Source organism: Thermobia domestica, chromosome 1 (assembly GCF_964235325.1).
Source record: "Thermobia domestica chromosome 1, izTheDome1.hap1.1, whole genome shotgun sequence".
Lineage (NCBI taxonomy): Eukaryota > Metazoa > Arthropoda > Insecta > Zygentoma > Lepismatidae > Thermobia > Thermobia domestica.
In genome coordinates, this window is record NC_137454.1 from 30,250,069 (window position 1) to 30,269,064 (window position 18,996).

The 18,996-nt window shown below is 36.8% G+C and overlaps 1 protein-coding gene across 2 annotated transcripts in view; it reads right to left on the reverse strand.

Moving 5' to 3' along the window:
- Nucleotides 1-18,996, reverse strand: part of LOC145684157 (uncharacterized) — a 143,945-nt gene that overhangs the window by 3,925 nt on the left and 121,024 nt on the right. Inside the window, exons 15-17 of one of the 2 annotated variants that reach the window (XM_081756130.1) lie at nt 15,223-17,946; nt 11,564-11,759; nt 6,668-6,806 (exon numbers count right to left, since the gene is read on the reverse strand). In XM_081756130.1, coding sequence (XP_081612256.1) covers nt 6,668-6,806; nt 11,564-11,759; nt 15,223-17,946 — 3,059 coding nt within the window. Of the gene's footprint in view, nt 1-6,667; nt 6,807-11,563; nt 11,760-15,222; nt 17,947-18,996 lie in introns of those variants that run through there. The other variant, XM_081756140.1, reaches the window with a different exon arrangement.

Consider the following 18,996-nt stretch of genomic DNA (forward strand, 5'->3'; position numbering starts at 1 on the left):
GTGTTAAGCATAAACTTCCAATGTTACATATATTATTCAGTGTTGCAAACTAAGGACGATACAATATCACTAACTAACTTACAAACTCTATGGCCTATGGAAACCCAAGATTCAATGCTGTGTTCATAAAAGCTCTCCACTGACTTCTATCCTTAACCAATGAATCCAGTTTCTACTTTGTATTCCTATTTCCGCGAGATCCATCTTAATATTGTCCTCCCATCTGCGCATACGTCTTCCTAATGGCCGCTTTCCGATTGGACTTCCAGTTAAGACTTTGAAAATATTCCTACTTTCTTCTATTCTGGCTAAATGACCTGCCCACCTGAGCCTCCTAGATATGATGATCCTAACAATGTTTGGTAAACGGTATAAATTATGTAATACCTCGTTATGAAGTTTCCACCATTCCCCTTCCCGTTCCTCTTTGGTTCGAATATTCGTCTCAGGATTTTATTCTCAAATACTTTCAGTCCACGTTCCTCCCTCAGGGTAAGCGACCATGTTTCGCAACTATACAGTACAATATGCATGACTATCGTTTTATATATTATAAGCTTCAAATTCCTCGACAGAATTTGTGACAAGAGATTTTGAACTAAATAATAACACGAATTCCCTGCTTTTAGTCGTCATTTAATATTTCGTGAATATAGTTTTCGTCTGTTAATATTGATCCTAGATATTTGAAAGTATCCACTGCACTACCACATCTACAGTATCACAAAATCCAAATTTTGGTGGCCTCTATAGAAGTAATAACGCACATGAGGACAGACAGGCAAACGCACTTCTAAAGCACTTTCCTGTATAATACTATGATCAAGATATAACGGATTTTGAATGAATATAAATAAAGCCACAAAGGTTTGAAAATTTGACTTTTTTTTTTTTTTTTAAAAAAAAGTCTTTATTTTGAAAAACTGCTTAAACACGTACTTCATTCAATTGCATAGATAGTTTTCAATGGATGTGAATGTCACAATGCTATTTACAGTAATTTGATAACTCAAACCGTTCTGGATATATGATAAAAAATATTAAAGTTTGCAACACTGCTTAAAATTGTGAATTTCCAGAATCTATTGTAATTTCATTTATGAAAAAGTAAGTTTCCGCAATTATTCCAAATTTTTCCACAAGTACGCCATTTTACAAGTAGTATACCATTTTTTTTATATATTTTCATATCTTCCGAATGACTTGAGATATCAAATTGCTGTAAACGACATTATGATCTTTATGTCTGTTGGAAATCACGTACGTAATTCAATGTGATACCTATTTAAATACTTTTGCGAAATAAAATCCTTTGGGAAAAGTCGAATTTTTATTCGCTCTAACTTTGTTCCTATCTGTTCGAAATACGTCATATTAGGACCGTAGTAATTGAAATTATTGTATTTTGGATGTGCGTTACCTCGTTCATTCCCGGAAGAACTCCGAGAAAACTCAGGCACACGGTGTTTGTTTACCAAAAAATTCACTTGGCGCGAGTTGTGATCGAATCGGGGACCCCACATACCAGAGGTGGTAATGCCATTTGGAAAAACACAATTTTATTCTGGGTTGGTAATATTGTTAACCTTGTATTCAAGTTATGCTAAATAATGTTCCCCTGCCGATATTTGCATGATACAAAATTTCAGGGATTTGTGTCCATTAATTTAAAATGTACAAGGTATCAAGATAAATGGTTTAACAATATAAATTTGCTTTGGTTCTTGAATTATCATAATCTGAAGCAATAGACCAGCAACGTTCTATTGAAATGAAATGATACTTGGCGTGTATCTTTCTAACTCAGACAACAATTGAATTTTCACAACCTGTACATTAAAATTACTTTTCTGTTTATTACAATGGATGTTTTACATTGCTTTAACGCACTTATATCTAAATATAGATTTCTATAATAAAGATAAAAAGTTTTGTTTTACTTTATCTTTTGTGCGTTTAATTTCACCTATTACCAACTAATTTCGACTTTCAAATTTTTGGAAGTCCTCTTCGGAGTCGAAAAGTCGAAAAAATCAGGAATTTTTCATAGGGTGAGAAGATACAGGGGTTATACAAAAAATCTGAAAACACTTCATACAGGACACGTAAGTTTGGCTCTCCACTGTACAACACGTGTTGCGGATGCCGATCGTTTTTAGTTTTCAATGTGTCCTGTGGACCTTCCTCTTCCGTCAGCGGTAACCAGTTCACCTGTGAGTGTCGTGGTGTGAAAGTGGTGCGATAAAATAGGCGACCTGACAGACTTCCAAAGAGGCATGATCGTTGGTGCCCGTCTGGTTGAAGTTTCATTGGCAACAGTGGCGAACATTGTGGGGGTATCGAAAGGCACTGTGTCCAATGTCACGAGGGCAAATATCAATTCCCAAAGCACGACAGTGGTCAAAAGACAATCCTGTCAGAGAGGGACCGGAGGGCATTAAAACGGATTGTAGCAGCTAAAAAGACCACTGCAATGAAAATTACGTCTGAACTCAATTCCGGCCTACAGAACCCGGTTTCATCGAAAACAGTGCGACGGGAACTTCATAAAATGAAAATTCATGGCAGGGCCGCTATCGCCCCTGGTCACAGCAGTAAATGAGAAGAGGCGTATCCAGTGGTGCAAGGACCACAAGGCGTGGACTCATGAGCAGTGGAAACACGTAATGTGGGCCGATGAATCGACCTTCACCTTGTTTCCAACAATCGGTCGTGTTTACGTATGGAGAACGCCGTCTTAGGCCTATGATACAGACTGTCTGCTCCCAACTGTAAAGCATGGGGGTGGTTCTGTTACAGTATGGGCAGTTATATCGTGGTTTTCTGCAGGTCCTATCACAGTCCTGTATGGAATGATGAGTGCTAAGGCGTATGAAGCCATTTTGGGGGACCAGGTTCTATCCATGCTCCAAATATTGTTCCCTGGTGATGATGGCATCTACCAAGATGATTTGGCACCCTGTCACGCTGCAAAAACGGTGAAATCATGGTTTGAGGAGCATGACCAGGAGCTATTACACCTCCCCTGGGTCCCACAATCACCAGATCTGAACATCATTGAGCCATTGTGGTCTGAGTTAGAAAGGCGTATTCGGTCTCATTACCCTCCACCAACATCCCTTAAGGAACTGGAGCATGTTTTGGAGGAACAATGGTACAAAATTCTACATACCACGATTCAGGAGCTGTATACGTCCATTCCACGTCGGATCCAAGCTTTTTTTGGACGCAAAAGGAGGCCCCACACCATACTAGGTATGATTTTCACATTTTTGCAAACGGTTTAAATTTTTTTGTCCAACCCTTGTATACGTGTCAAGAATATCACTTATTCCTAAGGAGTTTACCAATACAAGAGCGAACATTAAGACTTGACTGACGCTCAGAAATTACTTGAACGCCTATAACTACACTTTTACCCAACGAAACGGGAGGCGCAGCTAGTTTTAGCACAGAGTACAGATTGTAAATAAAAGCAGAACACAACATCTAACAAATGCCTCCGCATGTCTCTGTTAGCCCTCTCTGTCGGTCTAGTTCGTGTGCCTTTGGTGTACGTGGTCCCGGGTTTGATTCCCGGCGGGAGAGCACAAAAATAAAATTTCACAATCATTCACTTTCATTAATCATTCGCCTCCTTTAGCACAAAGGGCATAATCATGAACGTCATATTAAAAAAAAAAAAGTCCTTCATGTCATTTTACGTCTCTGCTGAACCAATCTGATTTACATAGGAAACATGGTAGCTCAGTGGTAGATTGCTTTCCTCTGGTGTACGGGGCCCCTGGTTCGATCCCCGGCCACGTAAATTAGTGGTGGATAACATTGTGTCCGTGAGTTTTCTCGGCGTAATCCTGTCTCCTCCCACTTTCTGATTCCACCAATTCTTCCATCTTAATTCGCTTGCTTTAATGATCGCCTCCCTTAACCAAAAGGGCATAATCATGGGATTACACTGAAAAATTTCATTTTAATTTTTAAGTTCTTTACTTTTGATCAACACTGCTGTTCAATTCCCGAAATGATACAATGAATATCCTTCAGTTTGTTGTTTAAAGTTTAGCAACCCTCTTCAGCACCGAGGCTATATGAGACAGATCTACAGTTTAAAGTGGAAGTCGAACCTCCGTAATGGATTTAAATTTCAATGTTCGCCCACCGGGAATAGAAACCAGGACCACAAGCACCAAAGGTGCGCGTGCTACCTACCAGACCAGCGCGGAGGTTATGAATAGCTTTCAAGGTGGGCAACTGTTTGTTTGTTTGTTGGTGCAGATGCACGACTTCATAAAACCCTAAACAATGAAGTAATAACACTTAAGCCATGTGAGTATGTGAATGGACAACATAGTTTCCGTGAAGTTTTTTCGGAGCTCTCGTGTTTCTCCCACTTTTCATTCCACCAATTCTTTAATATTTATCACTACTAATCATCCGTCTGTTTTCGCCTGTAGGTCACAGCCATGAGATGTTAAACTAAAAATTTCGTTTGTTTCTTTCTTTCCATTTCAAGGAGGTAGCACAATTTTGTGTGAGCTTTCTGCTCTAAATTTTGTTGACATTTACATTAAGTTTTCATAATAATATTCATTCGTTCGTGTAGTAAGCCATAATTTTGGTGATACTACATGTTGTTTCTTTTACATGCCGCCTGACTGTCCAATGTACAGTCGTTTTAAACCTAATGTGGATCAAAGCTATTTTATTTTATTTTATTTATTTATTATTATTTTTTTTTTCATTTTAACACACTCGGACACTAGTAACTTGGACAGGAAGCCGTTCACTTATAATCCGTTACCATTAACCTAGAAAATATAATTGTGATACGTTAAAGACTTCGTTTCATTTAAATTCTCTTCCGAGAGTTTATTCTGTACTGAGACAAAATAGATCAATCACACATGTGTATCTCTCCTTCTTTCGAATTCTAAGTGTTCTAACTTGAACGCTGTACTATTATTTTTGATTGTTGAAATCTTGTACTTGATTGTTGTTCATTTTCCTCATTCAACGTTTGATAAAATACACAAAGGAATACTCCAGTTTCTTTGGGAGTCAGTCACCCTTGCACCGCCACTGCACTATATCCGATTGTACACTAATGGAATCTATGACTAAAAATAATGGGCATTCTCTTTTACCCGACTTCGATCCGACGTTTTGTTCTTAAATTATGGCTGTTTTTACATTTTTTCCGACAAATTTTCGGGAGATAAGGCGCCGAAAGGAGGCATTTTTATAGCCAAGTTGGTGTGTATTTTTTGTTTTATCTCGGTGTTAGGAATTACCTCCCAACGTTTGTCATATTAATTAAGTTACACCTTGTATATATACGGGCGCCATTTTATGTATTAAAACCACCAAATTTGTTTAGTAACGTAAATAGCTAAACTGTAAAAACGTCTTTACTAAATAAACACTTTTTATTTCTTGTAATAATTTTTTGTCAAACAAAATTACGTTAAATATATACCAATAAATCAATATAGTTATATTTTAGAAATACAATAGGCACTGATTATTCGAATACTCTTTACCTCTTCTCTACCAAAGCAGCTGTATGAATGGATAATACAAAACTGGTATACAGAAAAATTTTAAAAATATATTTATAATGTGATATTTCGCAGGCTGCCTTTTATAAAGGCGCACGCACTGTACCCTTCACAGGTTCTTTATCAACAGCCACTATATGAATTTACTATACAGAACTGGTATACAGAAGAACAACTAAAACTGCTTATCTATAATGTGATGTTTCGCAGGGCGTTCTATGCGCAGGACGCACTTTATCCTTCACGGATTCTTTATCAACAGTAACAGTATGTATTTATTGTACAGAGCTGTGATATTCAGAAGAATAAAGAAAACCGTTTATCTTTGATACGGTTTTGCAAGGGCAATTACGTAAAGGGCGCACTCTACCCTTCACGGGTTCTTTACCAACAGTTAGAGTATGTATTCATTATACAGAATTGTGCCATACAGAAGAATAAATAAAACCATTTATTTTTGATGTGATTTCGCAGGGGCGCCTTATGTAAAGAGCACACTGTACTTATCACGGGTTCTTTACCAATAACAACTGTAAGAATTTATAATAATAATAATAATAATAATAATAATAATAATAATAATAATAATAATAATAATAATAATAAACTTGTACCTTTATTTGTAATGTGATGTTTCGGAGGGCGCACTGGGACATGTCCCAGTGTCCCGGTAAGCCAGCATGGGCCCCCTTTCTTTTTCATGTAATTAAAGCCTTTTTCGTTTAGAGAACACTCTCATCAATTAATAAATAATGAATGTAATCATACTGCAAAGTGTGAAATTTCATCTATTACCGTACGTAGAAAGGATATGGAATAAATGAACAGAGTGCTTTGAAGACAACTATCGCGTTCAATTTACAAAATTATAATGTCAGTATGTGTGGGTGGGCTAACTAATAAGTATATTAATGCAGTATTTTCATATTGCAGGAACAGTTTTTCACTATAAACATAACTTACTAAATAATAATAATGACAACAACAACAATAAAGTAGACGACCTCTGAATTAGAAACGTGCGTATTAGGTATGTATTTTTTTTTTAACGCACGTTTTCTGCAAATTGTTCTTTTCAATGAGCACAACGTATAGGAGACCAAACTCACCCAACTTCTTCACATTCCTTGTCTGTTTCCTCAGGAAGGGGTTCGCTCACCACTACGAACCAAATGCAGTTCTCAGCCTCGTTCTTGCTTTGGGTCATGTTCTTCAGAAACTTCTTCGATTCAGCATTTAAGTGGAAAACTATAGAAATAACGGCGTTATAAATTAGAAATGTGTTAATTTGTTTCTTAATCCCTTTTAAAATTTTCTTCAATATTTGTCCAACTTCTAGACTAATTACTATAGCGTAATAAATAAAACTACTTTTGAATACACAAACTTTTCTCATTTGATGATTTTTTTGTTGCCATCAAAAAAAGAATGACACTTTGATGTTATAGAAATATAAAATTCGGAAACTTGCTCCTTTGCAATTACCCTAATCCCAATTAGATGAACATAATTATTAAGTTTCAATCTGTACATGGTCCGGGTATATAAAAAGTTCTAAATATATACGAATTCAGTGTATATTCAAACTACTGGGTAGTTAAAATCTAGCACATATGAAGTACAATACATGATATACATTAACAATCAATAAGGGAAAAACTACGCACTGAACTCTTTTATCTTTAATTAGTAGACTATCTACAACTAATTATTTGTTAACACTTCTTTTTTGAGTTTACATACTGCAATAACGCACCCAGACTAAAAATTAAACACTCATAAACTCTATACACATCCAGCAAACAGATCGGGGGTACCCAGACAGTCAAGAGGCAGTGCGTTGTTGAACAAGATTCTATGAAAGTGCATCATATATGAACTACAGTTACACGCCTAACGTCATAAGCTATATACACATCCAGCAAACAGACCGGGGTACCCAGACAGTCAAGAGGCAGTGCGTTGTAGAACAGGGTTCTATGAAAGTGCACCAAGGACATCTAAAATTACGCGTATAATGTCGTAAGCTCTATACACGTCCAGCAAACAGATCAGGGTACCCAGACACTCAGGAGGCAGTGAGTTGTTGAACAGGGTCGTATGAAAGTGCACCATGGGGCACACACCATTGAGAATGATTTTTCTTTACGAATTCAAACTAGGAAACGAATATATATATATATACACCATTCGTCATTGTTTTATTGAAATTCTGTTTCGGTGACACAGTATAACAAAATGAACTCCTTGGGCAAGATTAACATCATGTCCGGATGAGCTCTTAAGAAACACTGTGAAAACAATGTTCGTGCCACTGCAGACGAGTTAGACATACACCATACAACTTCGTGCGACGCCCTGTGAAAACAGAATGGTGAAAAAGTTGGACTTATGGATGCCACATAAGTAGACATGGTCAACAAAAGAGTCGTCTGGAGGTGGAAAAGTTGGATTATGGATGCCGCATGAGTTGACACGTCCAATAAAAGTGTCGTCTAGAGCTGAAAATGTTGTTGCACTCATGGATATCTTCCTTTTCTTCCTTTTCCTTTTTCTTTTCTGGCATCTCGATCGCTTCTTGGGAGGAAAGATCTTCCCTGATAATTGGCGGTGCAACGTACGACTGAGGGCTCGTAGACTTCAGACTTTTTTCGCAACGACATCCAATTGGTGACTGAGTAATGGCAAGAGTGTGTGGTTGCAGATCATAACTATTTTTATCAACCAGATATTGTAGTTTTCAATATTTTGGCCTTTGGAAGTTACCCACATGGGGTAGCCACTTCATTCGCATCAATTCAATAGCATTCTCTAAGATATTCCTTGAACCTTGAAATTTCTTTTCGTCATGCCTATATAACTCTCCAGGTAACTACACTTTATCTCAACTACCCGTGATTTCTCATTAAAACCGATATACCAGTAGTTAAATTGGTTAATATTCGTCTTCGAAGTTTTGAGGGGTTCCACGCTGTGTGCAAATCATATTGAGTAAAAATCTTATTCATTGTAGTTGTAAATCTTGGGGATATACGTCCAACCTATTTTTTGTCTGTGGGTTCCGTTTCAGATCTTATAGATTCCTTTTAACCTGGTAGATAAAATGGATATTACTTAACAAAGAACTTAAGCTTAATAAAATCTAATAAATACAGTAGAGCGTCGATTATCCGAACGTCGGTCAACCGAACGACCGCTTAACCGAACTGCGTACTCGCTCGCACCTGTTACTCTCCCACCCTACCGTCCATCATCCCCCTCACTCCCAAACCAAGTTTCCACAGTAGTCGCCGCACTGAGCCACCGCTGGCGGAACATTGCTTCTAATGGGGCCTTCATAAGGCGCTGCTGACCGGCCAAGCCGCCAGTCGCTGTGTTTCAACAATCAGCACACTTCTGTCCGTTTGGCACTGGCTGTAGAAGTAGCGGCAGTATCAAAGCTGTTCACAGCAACAGCTGCGCCAGCTTAGAGTTGAGGCGTGCCGCTCCGCGCATGGCAAATAAACATGTACAGTTCGATTATCCGAACAAACCAGTTTTCCGAACACCCATGTCCCCCAATTACTTCGGATAATCGACGCTCTACTGTATTGTCTTTATTTTCTGTGAATAAGGTTCCAGGAGACAACTGAAAGCTTAGAAGTGCAAGAATGTTTCTGGAATCAAAATTCCAAGTAAAATAATTGTTAAAGTTCCTGAACGTGTTACCATATTGCCTGAATTATACTCACAGAACTTTATATTAATATTATTCTTTGAGATCAGTTAAAGAAGCCAGTCCACGTGAGGGTAAGAATGAGAACACTTAATGTTGGGACGATGAATAGACGAGGAAGAAAGGCTGCAGATCTATATTGGAAAGAAGAAAGCTGGAGAACCTATGCGTGCAAGAAACAAGATGGAAAGGTAATAAGGCAAGAGAGCTACGAGGAGACTACAAGATGCTGTACAGTGGAGCAAATCAAGAAGGAAGAAACAGCATGAGGATTCTTCTTTCTAGTGATCTGAAACATAGTGTGGTACTTGTAAATGGAAGAAGCGGCAGAATGGAGAACGAAATGATCAATGTAATATGCGCATATGCTCCGCAAGCAGGCTGCGAGAAGTAAGAAAAGATATAATTCTGGGAAGATTATTGTGGGTGATAACTTTTGAATGCGCATGTCGGTAGAAGCAGGGAAGAAATTGAGAAAATACACGGTGGTTGGGATGTCTGAGAAAAAGGAACGAGGTAGAAGTGAAAGTGACAGACTTTGAGACGGAATTCGATTTGAGGATTTGCAAATACATATTTTCAAAACAGAAAGAAGCGTATTTTGACTTACAAGAGTATTGGAAAAGAAAGTCAAATCGATTACATTTTGTGCCGAAGACAATATCTCAAGGAAATTGAAAGCTGCAAGGTAACAAGTGGTGAAAGAGTGGCTTCGCAGCATAGCATGGTGAGTGAATTGGAAGTTCGCAAGTAGATACAATAGGAGGCCACGAAATGGATAGCTGAAAGTTAGATGGGGGAAACTGAAACAGGAGAAATTAAGGGAATCGTTCAAAGAAAGTGTTATGGAAAGAGTAAACCTGTGAAAAGAGGATATATAAAAATAGTGAAGCGTAGACAGCTAGAACATGCTAATGACCGAAAATTGGGTAGAACTTCAGGAAAGAGCTCCCTTACGGTGGTAGAACGAGGAAGTGCAAGAAACTATTAGCGTAAAGAGAGAAGCAAACAAAAAGTGGGATGCTTCTGGGACACAACAGAATAAATGTAGCTTCAAGGCGGCTAATAAGACAGCAAAGAGGGTAATGGCAAGAGCAAAAGCTAAACTCAGAATGAATTGTATGAGAAACTTGAAACCCCAGAGAGAATGAAGAAGCAATACAGGTTAGCAAAAGATACAGACAATACAACAAAAGATATTACTCATATTAGGCAAATTAAAAATGACGAAGGATTGGTTCTTGTCGAAGAAGACAGGATCAAATTGAGATGGGTCGTTATTTCAAAAAGCTTTTAAATAAAGAAAATCCGAGAAAAGCTTTCAGCGACGAAACTCCAAATCTTGGACCAACATCAAGAATAAGCCGGAAAGACGTACAGAAGGCGTTAAAGAAAATGAAGATGAGAAAAGCGGTAGGTCCGAGTGGAATACTGGTAGAAGAATAAAAGAGTTTGGGGCTACAAGATATAGATTTTGTATGGGATCTAATGCAGAAAAATCTATGAACAGGGAAAAATGCTAAGTTACTGGAGGAATAATGTTATTGTACTTATTTTCAAGAAGAAGAGAGATGTATAGAACTATGGAACTCCACACAATCAAATTAATATCGTATAACGATAAAGATTTGGGTGAAAATGCAGATGAGGGTTACGGGAAGAAACATCAATAGGAGAACAACAATTTGGGTTTATGCCAGGAAAGAGTACAAAGAATGCAATTTTTACACTAAAACGAACTATTGGAAAACATCAGGAAAAACAAAACGGATTGCATACGGTCTTTATTGATTTGAAAAGGCCTAAGGCAAAGTACCGGTCAGGAAGTATGGAGATGTCTGAGGAAGAAAGGAGTGCCAGAGAAATAGGTAAGGATAATTCAAGATACGTATACAGGACCGACGACCTAAGTAGGAAGCAGTGTGGTGTTAGTAATCCCTGTTAGGGTTGGATTACACTAGGTGGCTCCACGTGGTTCCATGATTTTGTGGGACCAACAGAGCAAACTATTCAATGTGTCCTCAGACATATTTTTCTATCTCACTTTTTGTTTTACCTTTCATCTTAAATCATTTGTTATTTATAAAGACTGTACGTTTTATCTGAAACATTCGTTATAATAATTGTATGAAATTCTTTATTAGAGTTTACACTTTAGTATGAAAAAACAGGCGTCTCCACTTTCGTCTATTTTTGTTTGAGAAAAGAAAACTACAAATAATATGAATATTAAAAATAAAATTATTATAATAAATATACCACTTTTACATTGACGCATGACAATAAATACCTTTATGATAGTTGTACGAAATTTTCTCATTGGGTTTAGGTTTTGGTAGAGAATCAGGTGTCTCCATATCCGCCCCTCTTTGTCCAAGAAATGAGTACTCCACATATAACTGCTTTACAGAAGAATCCTTCATTGGCGTACTTTTGGGAAGCAAAGTGAGGGAATGGATTTCAATTACCACTCGGTCACCTAAGCTCTAACAATAATGGAGAGAAATAGATACACAAATTATCAAAAGGGTTTATTTCAAATTTTACTTAGAATTATTTTCTATACAAGTTCTATTAAATGAAGGCTATAAAGTATAAGTAAGATTTAAAAAAATACACTATCTGTTATATTTCGGTACCGCAAAACAGTGCCATCCTCAGGCTGTTTTGGTTTTTATCCTTTTCATATGTTTGCACTAGTGCAATTTTCTTCTTTGTTTACAGTGTACAATGATGGTCTTGATTACCTCTTCTGTACAAATTACACCTAGTTAAAGATATAATGTTTTATTTAGTATATTGCTTCTTATATTTCGGCACCGCGAACAGTGTTTTTCTCATACTATCCTACAACTGAAAGCAGGATATCGACACTAACCAACAAGTGTACATTTTTCATCTTATTTAGAGCATTAATTCGGTGAGATTTGTACAGGAAAGGTAGTAAGATAAAATTATACATTTAGAAAGTATGTCGAAAAAAAAAACTAATATAATAAATCCAGAAAACAAAAACATTTTAGCAAACATGGATTCGTAAGCAATTACACATATCAGGTGTTCTAAAAATGGCGCCCACGGACTGCAGAACACTTCTACAAGCCAAAATAAAGCGAAAAATATTTATTATTGTATATCATTTGGGTCCTCGTCTGGGGCGGGAATTGGACTATGTGGCAATGTTGCAAATAAAGAACCATAATACTAATCCATCAAACAGATATACTAATCCATCAAACAGTTTACACCGATTCTTGCCAAAAAACAGTTAAAGTCTATAGACGTTGACACCAGCACCACCTATTAGAAAAAACAATCGATGTAACTGTTCGGTGGATTTGTAGAGCAATGCTAATGGTTCTAAGTTAATACGCAATGTTGCCACATTGTGAAACTTTTGATTCCCTATGCGTCGTATATATATATATATATATATATATATATATATATATATATAGGTAGATGGATATATCGGGTGTTCTAAAAGTGACGCCCATGGACCACAGAGCATTATTATACAAATCAAAATATAAATATATATATATATATATATTTGTATACCTTTCGAGTCATCGTCTGGAGACACAAATTGCACTATGTGACAACGTCGCAAATAAAGAACCATAGATTAGATCTACCAATCTATCAAATAGTTATATCGATTCTTTCCAGATGGCATCTAAAGTCAATATTGATTGACAATAGCATCATTTAATAGTGTAGCAATCGATTCAACTGCGTTGTTGTATTCGTAGAGTAATGTTAATTGCTCCAAGTTAATCTGCGACGTTGCCACATTGTGAAATTTTAATTCCCCATAGCGGCTGAAGGAGGCCCCGGAGGATATTTCGTCATATAACATTTTCGCTTTATTTTGATCTGTAAAAGAGTGGTCCGTGGGCGCCATTTTTAGAACACCCGATATATAGATATACATACATACATACATACATATATATATATATATATATACGCACACAAAGAGTTGGATTTAGTTCTATTTTCAATTTGTATGCTGTTCTAAAGCACACAATATAGTACGATAAAAATAAAAGAATATGAGGAACCTGAACTATATTAGCTGAAAGATAAAGAAGAAAGGGCTAAGATTAAATATATATATATATATATATATATATATATATATATATATATATATATATATTTGTTGATACTTCAATGCGAAAATGATTCAACCTATCGACCTTCCAAGTTCCTTTTGCAGTTGTCAATTTTAAATCCAATGCGGGAGTCATGTTTATTCCAGACACATTTAGCATTAAATAATTAAAAAAAAAAAAAAAAAAGAAAAAAAGAAAAAGAAAAAAGAAACTAATTGTACCGTGATCAACTGTTCGTAAAGGTGGCGTTTACCGGGGAGGACAGTTCTATAAGAGATCCTATATTTATGCACAGCATAGTTTAGAAGTCTAAAATTAAATCTTGCTATCTTAAATCTTTAAATATTTTTGAAATAAAAACTGCAACATATGATTTTTTTTTAATGATAATAACAAGAATTCGTCCATTTTAAGCAACAAGGAGCGGAAGACTTTCCTTACATGAACAAGAAACTTGAATGGACGAAGTTCTTTATCAGAGAAACTTCTCGAACACTACCAATAGCTACAAATAAATAAATAATATAATTTTAAATATAGAATAAAAATAAAAAGAAATCTTAACAAGAGCTAAGTGAGCTAGAAAAAAGTACTAAAAGTCTAAATACAGTGAGTAAAGATTAACACTACCACAGCTAACAATAAACTAAAAGATAATAAAGGTTTTAGATCGGTTTAAAAAAGCACGAAGAAACAAGGAAATGTGTTAATTACAAAACTATCAAGTTAGGTTACAGTAAGTAAAAAAAAAAATTAATTAATTAGCATCAAAGGACTAATACAAGGAAATACAGGGTGTCCATAACTTCATGGGTTAAATTTATACAGGGGGTCCAATATAAATATTTTGAGATCGGAAACCGAAGGTCAAAAACGGCTAGTTCAAGCGCCATGCCATTTTGAAGTTGCAGCAATCTGTAAGAACAAGTACGACGTTTCAATAACAAATGTATTTAGCAAGTCGATGTAATCGGCTTTATTGTGCACAACATTACATCTGAATATGTAAGATTTGGTGTAAACAAACTACTGCTGCAGCACTGTACGTACGAAAAACTCACAGTAACTGCTCTTAGTGACGACTACCAACCTCGATGCATGCAGCACAACGCCTAAAGAAATTGTGCCTCGCTCGCGCCAATATCTCCGGTGTCTCTTGGACAATCAAGCAGGCAGCTAGGACTCTTGCAAGCAAGTCCTCCTTGGATTCTACTGGCGATTCATACACCAAGGACTTGATGTGTCTCTAAAAGTAAAAGTCGAGAGGGTTGAGATCGGGGAGCGCCCTAGCCACCGGATGATACCTCCTCTTTCAATTCAACGATTAGGAAAGGTTGTATCCAAATAATAGCAAACATTCACATCGAAATGGGCACCTGCGCCGTCATGTTACACACAAATTCTCGCGCAAACATCTAGAGGTACATTCTCCAATAGTTCGGGCAGTACATCACGAAGAAACACCATTTTACAGCTGGCCAGTCAAGTGAGGCGGCAACAGATACGGTCCTATTAGCTGATCGTGTACAATCCCAACCCACAAGTATCTTTCGATATGTAGTTACTGTCATGTTATACCATTTGTTCTCACAGATGGCTGCAACTTCAAGATGCCGTGGCGCTTGAACTAGCCGTTTTCGACATTCGGCTCCCTGTCTCAAAATACATATATTGGACCCCTCTATCACCTGTATAAATTTGGTCCAAGAGGTTACGGACACCCTGTATATTACTTAATAAGATGACTTGATTAATATCTTAAAGAAGCCTTAACAATATAGGATAAGGGAAAAGAAACAGGATAAAAAGGAAAGGATATATAGGTTACCTGGTGAAATGGTCCGTGAGATTTAAGCATTGACTTATCAAGTTGTGTACCAGAAATTTGAGTTAAGTATACTCCTCCTTTATTCATTTCGTTACCTTCTCGATAGGCTGTTAATTTTCTACCACCCTTTGCTGTTTCTGGTAGTAACTTGCGCTCATCTTTCGCTTTGCCAAGATCAGAATAATGCATTGTTCTGTCATCAAAAGTATCCGAAAATAAGGTATTTCCCTTTGTTAGAAGTACAGATGGGAATCTTCGGTGTTGTGTAGTGAGTTCCGATTCTTTCTCAATTGTCGCTGTTTTCCCCGGAATTACATTCAATTTGGTTTTCTCGTCATCAAGTTTCGTTGTTTCTTGTAGATGACCTTCTTGTGAACTAATTTTTTTCCCTTTTGTCAGCCTCTTCAGAAAATTAATGTTTTTCTTCTTGGATTTTTCACAACCATCCACTACTTTCGACCGTTCTTTCATATTGACATTACAACCACCCTCGTTCTCCATTCTCTTTTGCAAAAGACTTAACAGTAGTTCTCTGTCCAAATGAATTAAGTCTTTCTGTGATTTCGTAGCCCTGTTTTGCATAGGATCTTTAGAAATATAATTATCCTGAAATTGGAAAGTATAATATGCAGATTTATTTGTCTCGTTCTTAAACATATTTCTGTTTATACTTTTCTGTTTGATAAAGACATTAGGTGGTACCGTTCCCTTGCTAGACTCTACTTCTTCGACATCATTAGAATTTTCCCTGTCTTCAACGGTATACAAATGCTTTCGATTTTTATTTTTACATTCAAAACTAGCGTGCGATTTCTCTTCACTTGGTGAAAAAGCAAAGGACTTTTCCTGCAGCTCGTAAGAAATGTTGAAAGAGCTTGAATTTACACTGGTTGAACAACTTTTCATTATATTTTGTGACGTACTCATTTCACCTAAAATTTTGTTACCGTAAAGTAGTGACATTGTTGAAACTTCAGCGTCATATAGAAGATCTATTTTGATGATTTCTAATTTAGGATCTATCTCCAGTCTCATACCTGATACATTCGTTGAAAATGCACAAGGATGAAGGAAATCTACGACAGCCGAGTTAGCTATTTGCTCGGGCGTCCGCAGGGCCATGCTAGTCGAAACTTTAGTAGCAGACAGATCATCTAAGGTTTCCAAAATATTCTTCTCGTTTTCCTCACAAGATTGGAGAAATTCTGCATCTTCTTTATTAGAATTAGAACCGTTGCAAGTTGTGGCACGTAACGCTCTAAATTCACGAGATAATTCTGATTTAACAGTCATGAATTGAATATTTTCGCTGAATTTGTTTTGTCGACTTTCAGTGGTATATTTGTGAATGTTTTCCTTTCTGGTTTCCACCGCAGTTTCTATAAAATTTTCCTGAGATGTATCAGACAAATTTTGAGGTGGCAAAATCTGTTTGACTCTTCCTTCCCCATTGTCACTGCAGACATGAAAATGATTATAAGAAATTTCTAACGATGTAGGTGTTGATGACTTTTGTGAAGTATAAGAACCGCTGCTACTGCATACATCAGTTTCATCGCTTCGGATTTCCAGTTTTTCGGTTTTGTATTTGAATGAATGAGGCTCTGACGTTATACTACACGCATCCTTGGCATCATATTGCCCCGGACTGAATGAGGCAGTAATTCTTTCTTCAAAATCTGCATTTTTTGTTTTGTCTTTCAAAGATTTATTTACGATTTCTGAAGATGTGGTATCTTTCTTTTCAAGTGGCTTCGTATTGGATGGGGAAGTTATTCTTCCATCAAGATCTTCAGTCTTCCTTTCCCTTTCTGAAGATTTACACACGATTTCTTCAGACAATGTGCTGCCATCCTCCGTTTCCAGTCGTCTTGTACTGGATGGTGCACTATTTATTCTACCAGCATCTTCAATCCTTTCTTCCGTTATTGAACAATTATCCACGTATTTTTTAGATGCAATACTATCATCTTCCTTTTCAAGTCGCTTCGTACTGGATGAAGCAGTAGTTCCTCCATTTTCAGTCTTTCTTTCCTTTATTAAACATTTATCCATGATTTCTTTAGATGCAGTACTATCATCCTTCTTTTCAGGTCCCTTCGTATTGGATGAGATACTTTTTCCATGAACATCACCAGTTTTCCTCTCCTTTACTGAAGATTTACGTCGCTTTTCTTTGGATCCAGGAGTAATTTTGCTATCAACATCTTCATTCTTTGTTCCCTTTGCCGAAGATTTATCCACGATTTTTTCAGATAATCCAATCCTTCGTGCTATTCTTCCCCGTTTATGAACGTGACTGAGATAAGGATATCGTTCACAATCATAGAAACTTCTCAACTCATGACACACATGACGGGTGCACCTTTCGACTTCCGGACGCATGTTAAGTACATTATAAGTTTTATCCTTCTTCAGAACTGGTTTAGAGTTTTGCTCCAGCACTTGATTTCTCATGTCTTCCGCAGGCAAGAGAGAATTTTTGTCACTTGTACTCTCCAAGCTTTCCTGGTCGTGACTGAAACCAACATCCATATTTTCCGACAATTTCTGGGCCATTTTCTTCCGTAATTGCTCTCCCAAACAACCTATCATTAAATCGCTCTCATGAAGTGAAATGGAATCTTCGGGAGCAACAAAAGAATCACTCGAGTTTGCATATTCTGGAAACTCGTTCCTGGTCTCCATTCCTGTATTTAACGAAGATCCTTGAAATGGTTCCTCCTAGTACAAAGAAAAAAAATAATAAAGAATCGAATGAAGAATGGATCAATAAATAGAACACAATAATTTTAAAATATTGGGAAAAAGATATTGTATTCAGGGTGTTTCAAAACAACACCGACAACGTTTGGGAGATAATTCCTGACACCAAGATAAGACAAAAAGCATGACCAACTTGGGTGCGGAAATCCGTCATTTCAGAGAAATAGGCTACCGAAAACATGAAAAATGAACTTTATAGCTCCATAGCTCCAATACTACGCGACCTACCGTAGTCGGATCAAGACTTCTGTTCGGAACTAGTATGTGTCCTATCCAAATATCCATGTTACAGAATCTGCGGTACTTCCGCAACAATTTCTATAGAAGTAGTTGGTGAATACTTCAAATTGTATACCCGTAGCCAAACTCACTCTATAAAAACTGTTGCGTGAGTACCGCACAATTCTGAAACATACATTTTTGGATAGCGCACATATTAGTTCCTAAGTGAAGTCTTGACCCAACTACAGTCGGTCGAGTAGTATTGGAGTTATGGACCTTTAACGTTCATTTTTTTTTTCATGTTTTTGGCAGCCTATAACTCCGAAATGGATGGGTTTCTGCACTCAGGTTGGTCTATATTTTTTGTTTCATCTTGGTGTCAGGAATCATCTCCTAAACGTTGCCAGTGTAGTTTTGAAACACCTTATGTATATATATAGGCCGTTAAAATATTAATGGCATTATGTTTTTGCCTCAGTGTTTTAGCGAGACTACATTAAAAAAATGCGTTTCGGAAGAAACAAGTAGTATAGATGCCATTAACTTACATCGAATAAAGTCAGTAAATAATTTTACAAAAAAGGGAAGAAGTGGAGAGTTTTGATACATCTGTTTCTGGTACTAAAATAGATTCGGATGATATGGAAGGATCAAGGAAACTTGTAGATAATCCGACGAATAAGTATTAGAATAGAAAAAGAATGGTCGGGTAAAAGCGTAACTGAAAATAAAAGTTTTGTGCACTGAACCCCAGGATATGGATTCGATGTATTTTTGTACTCAGAA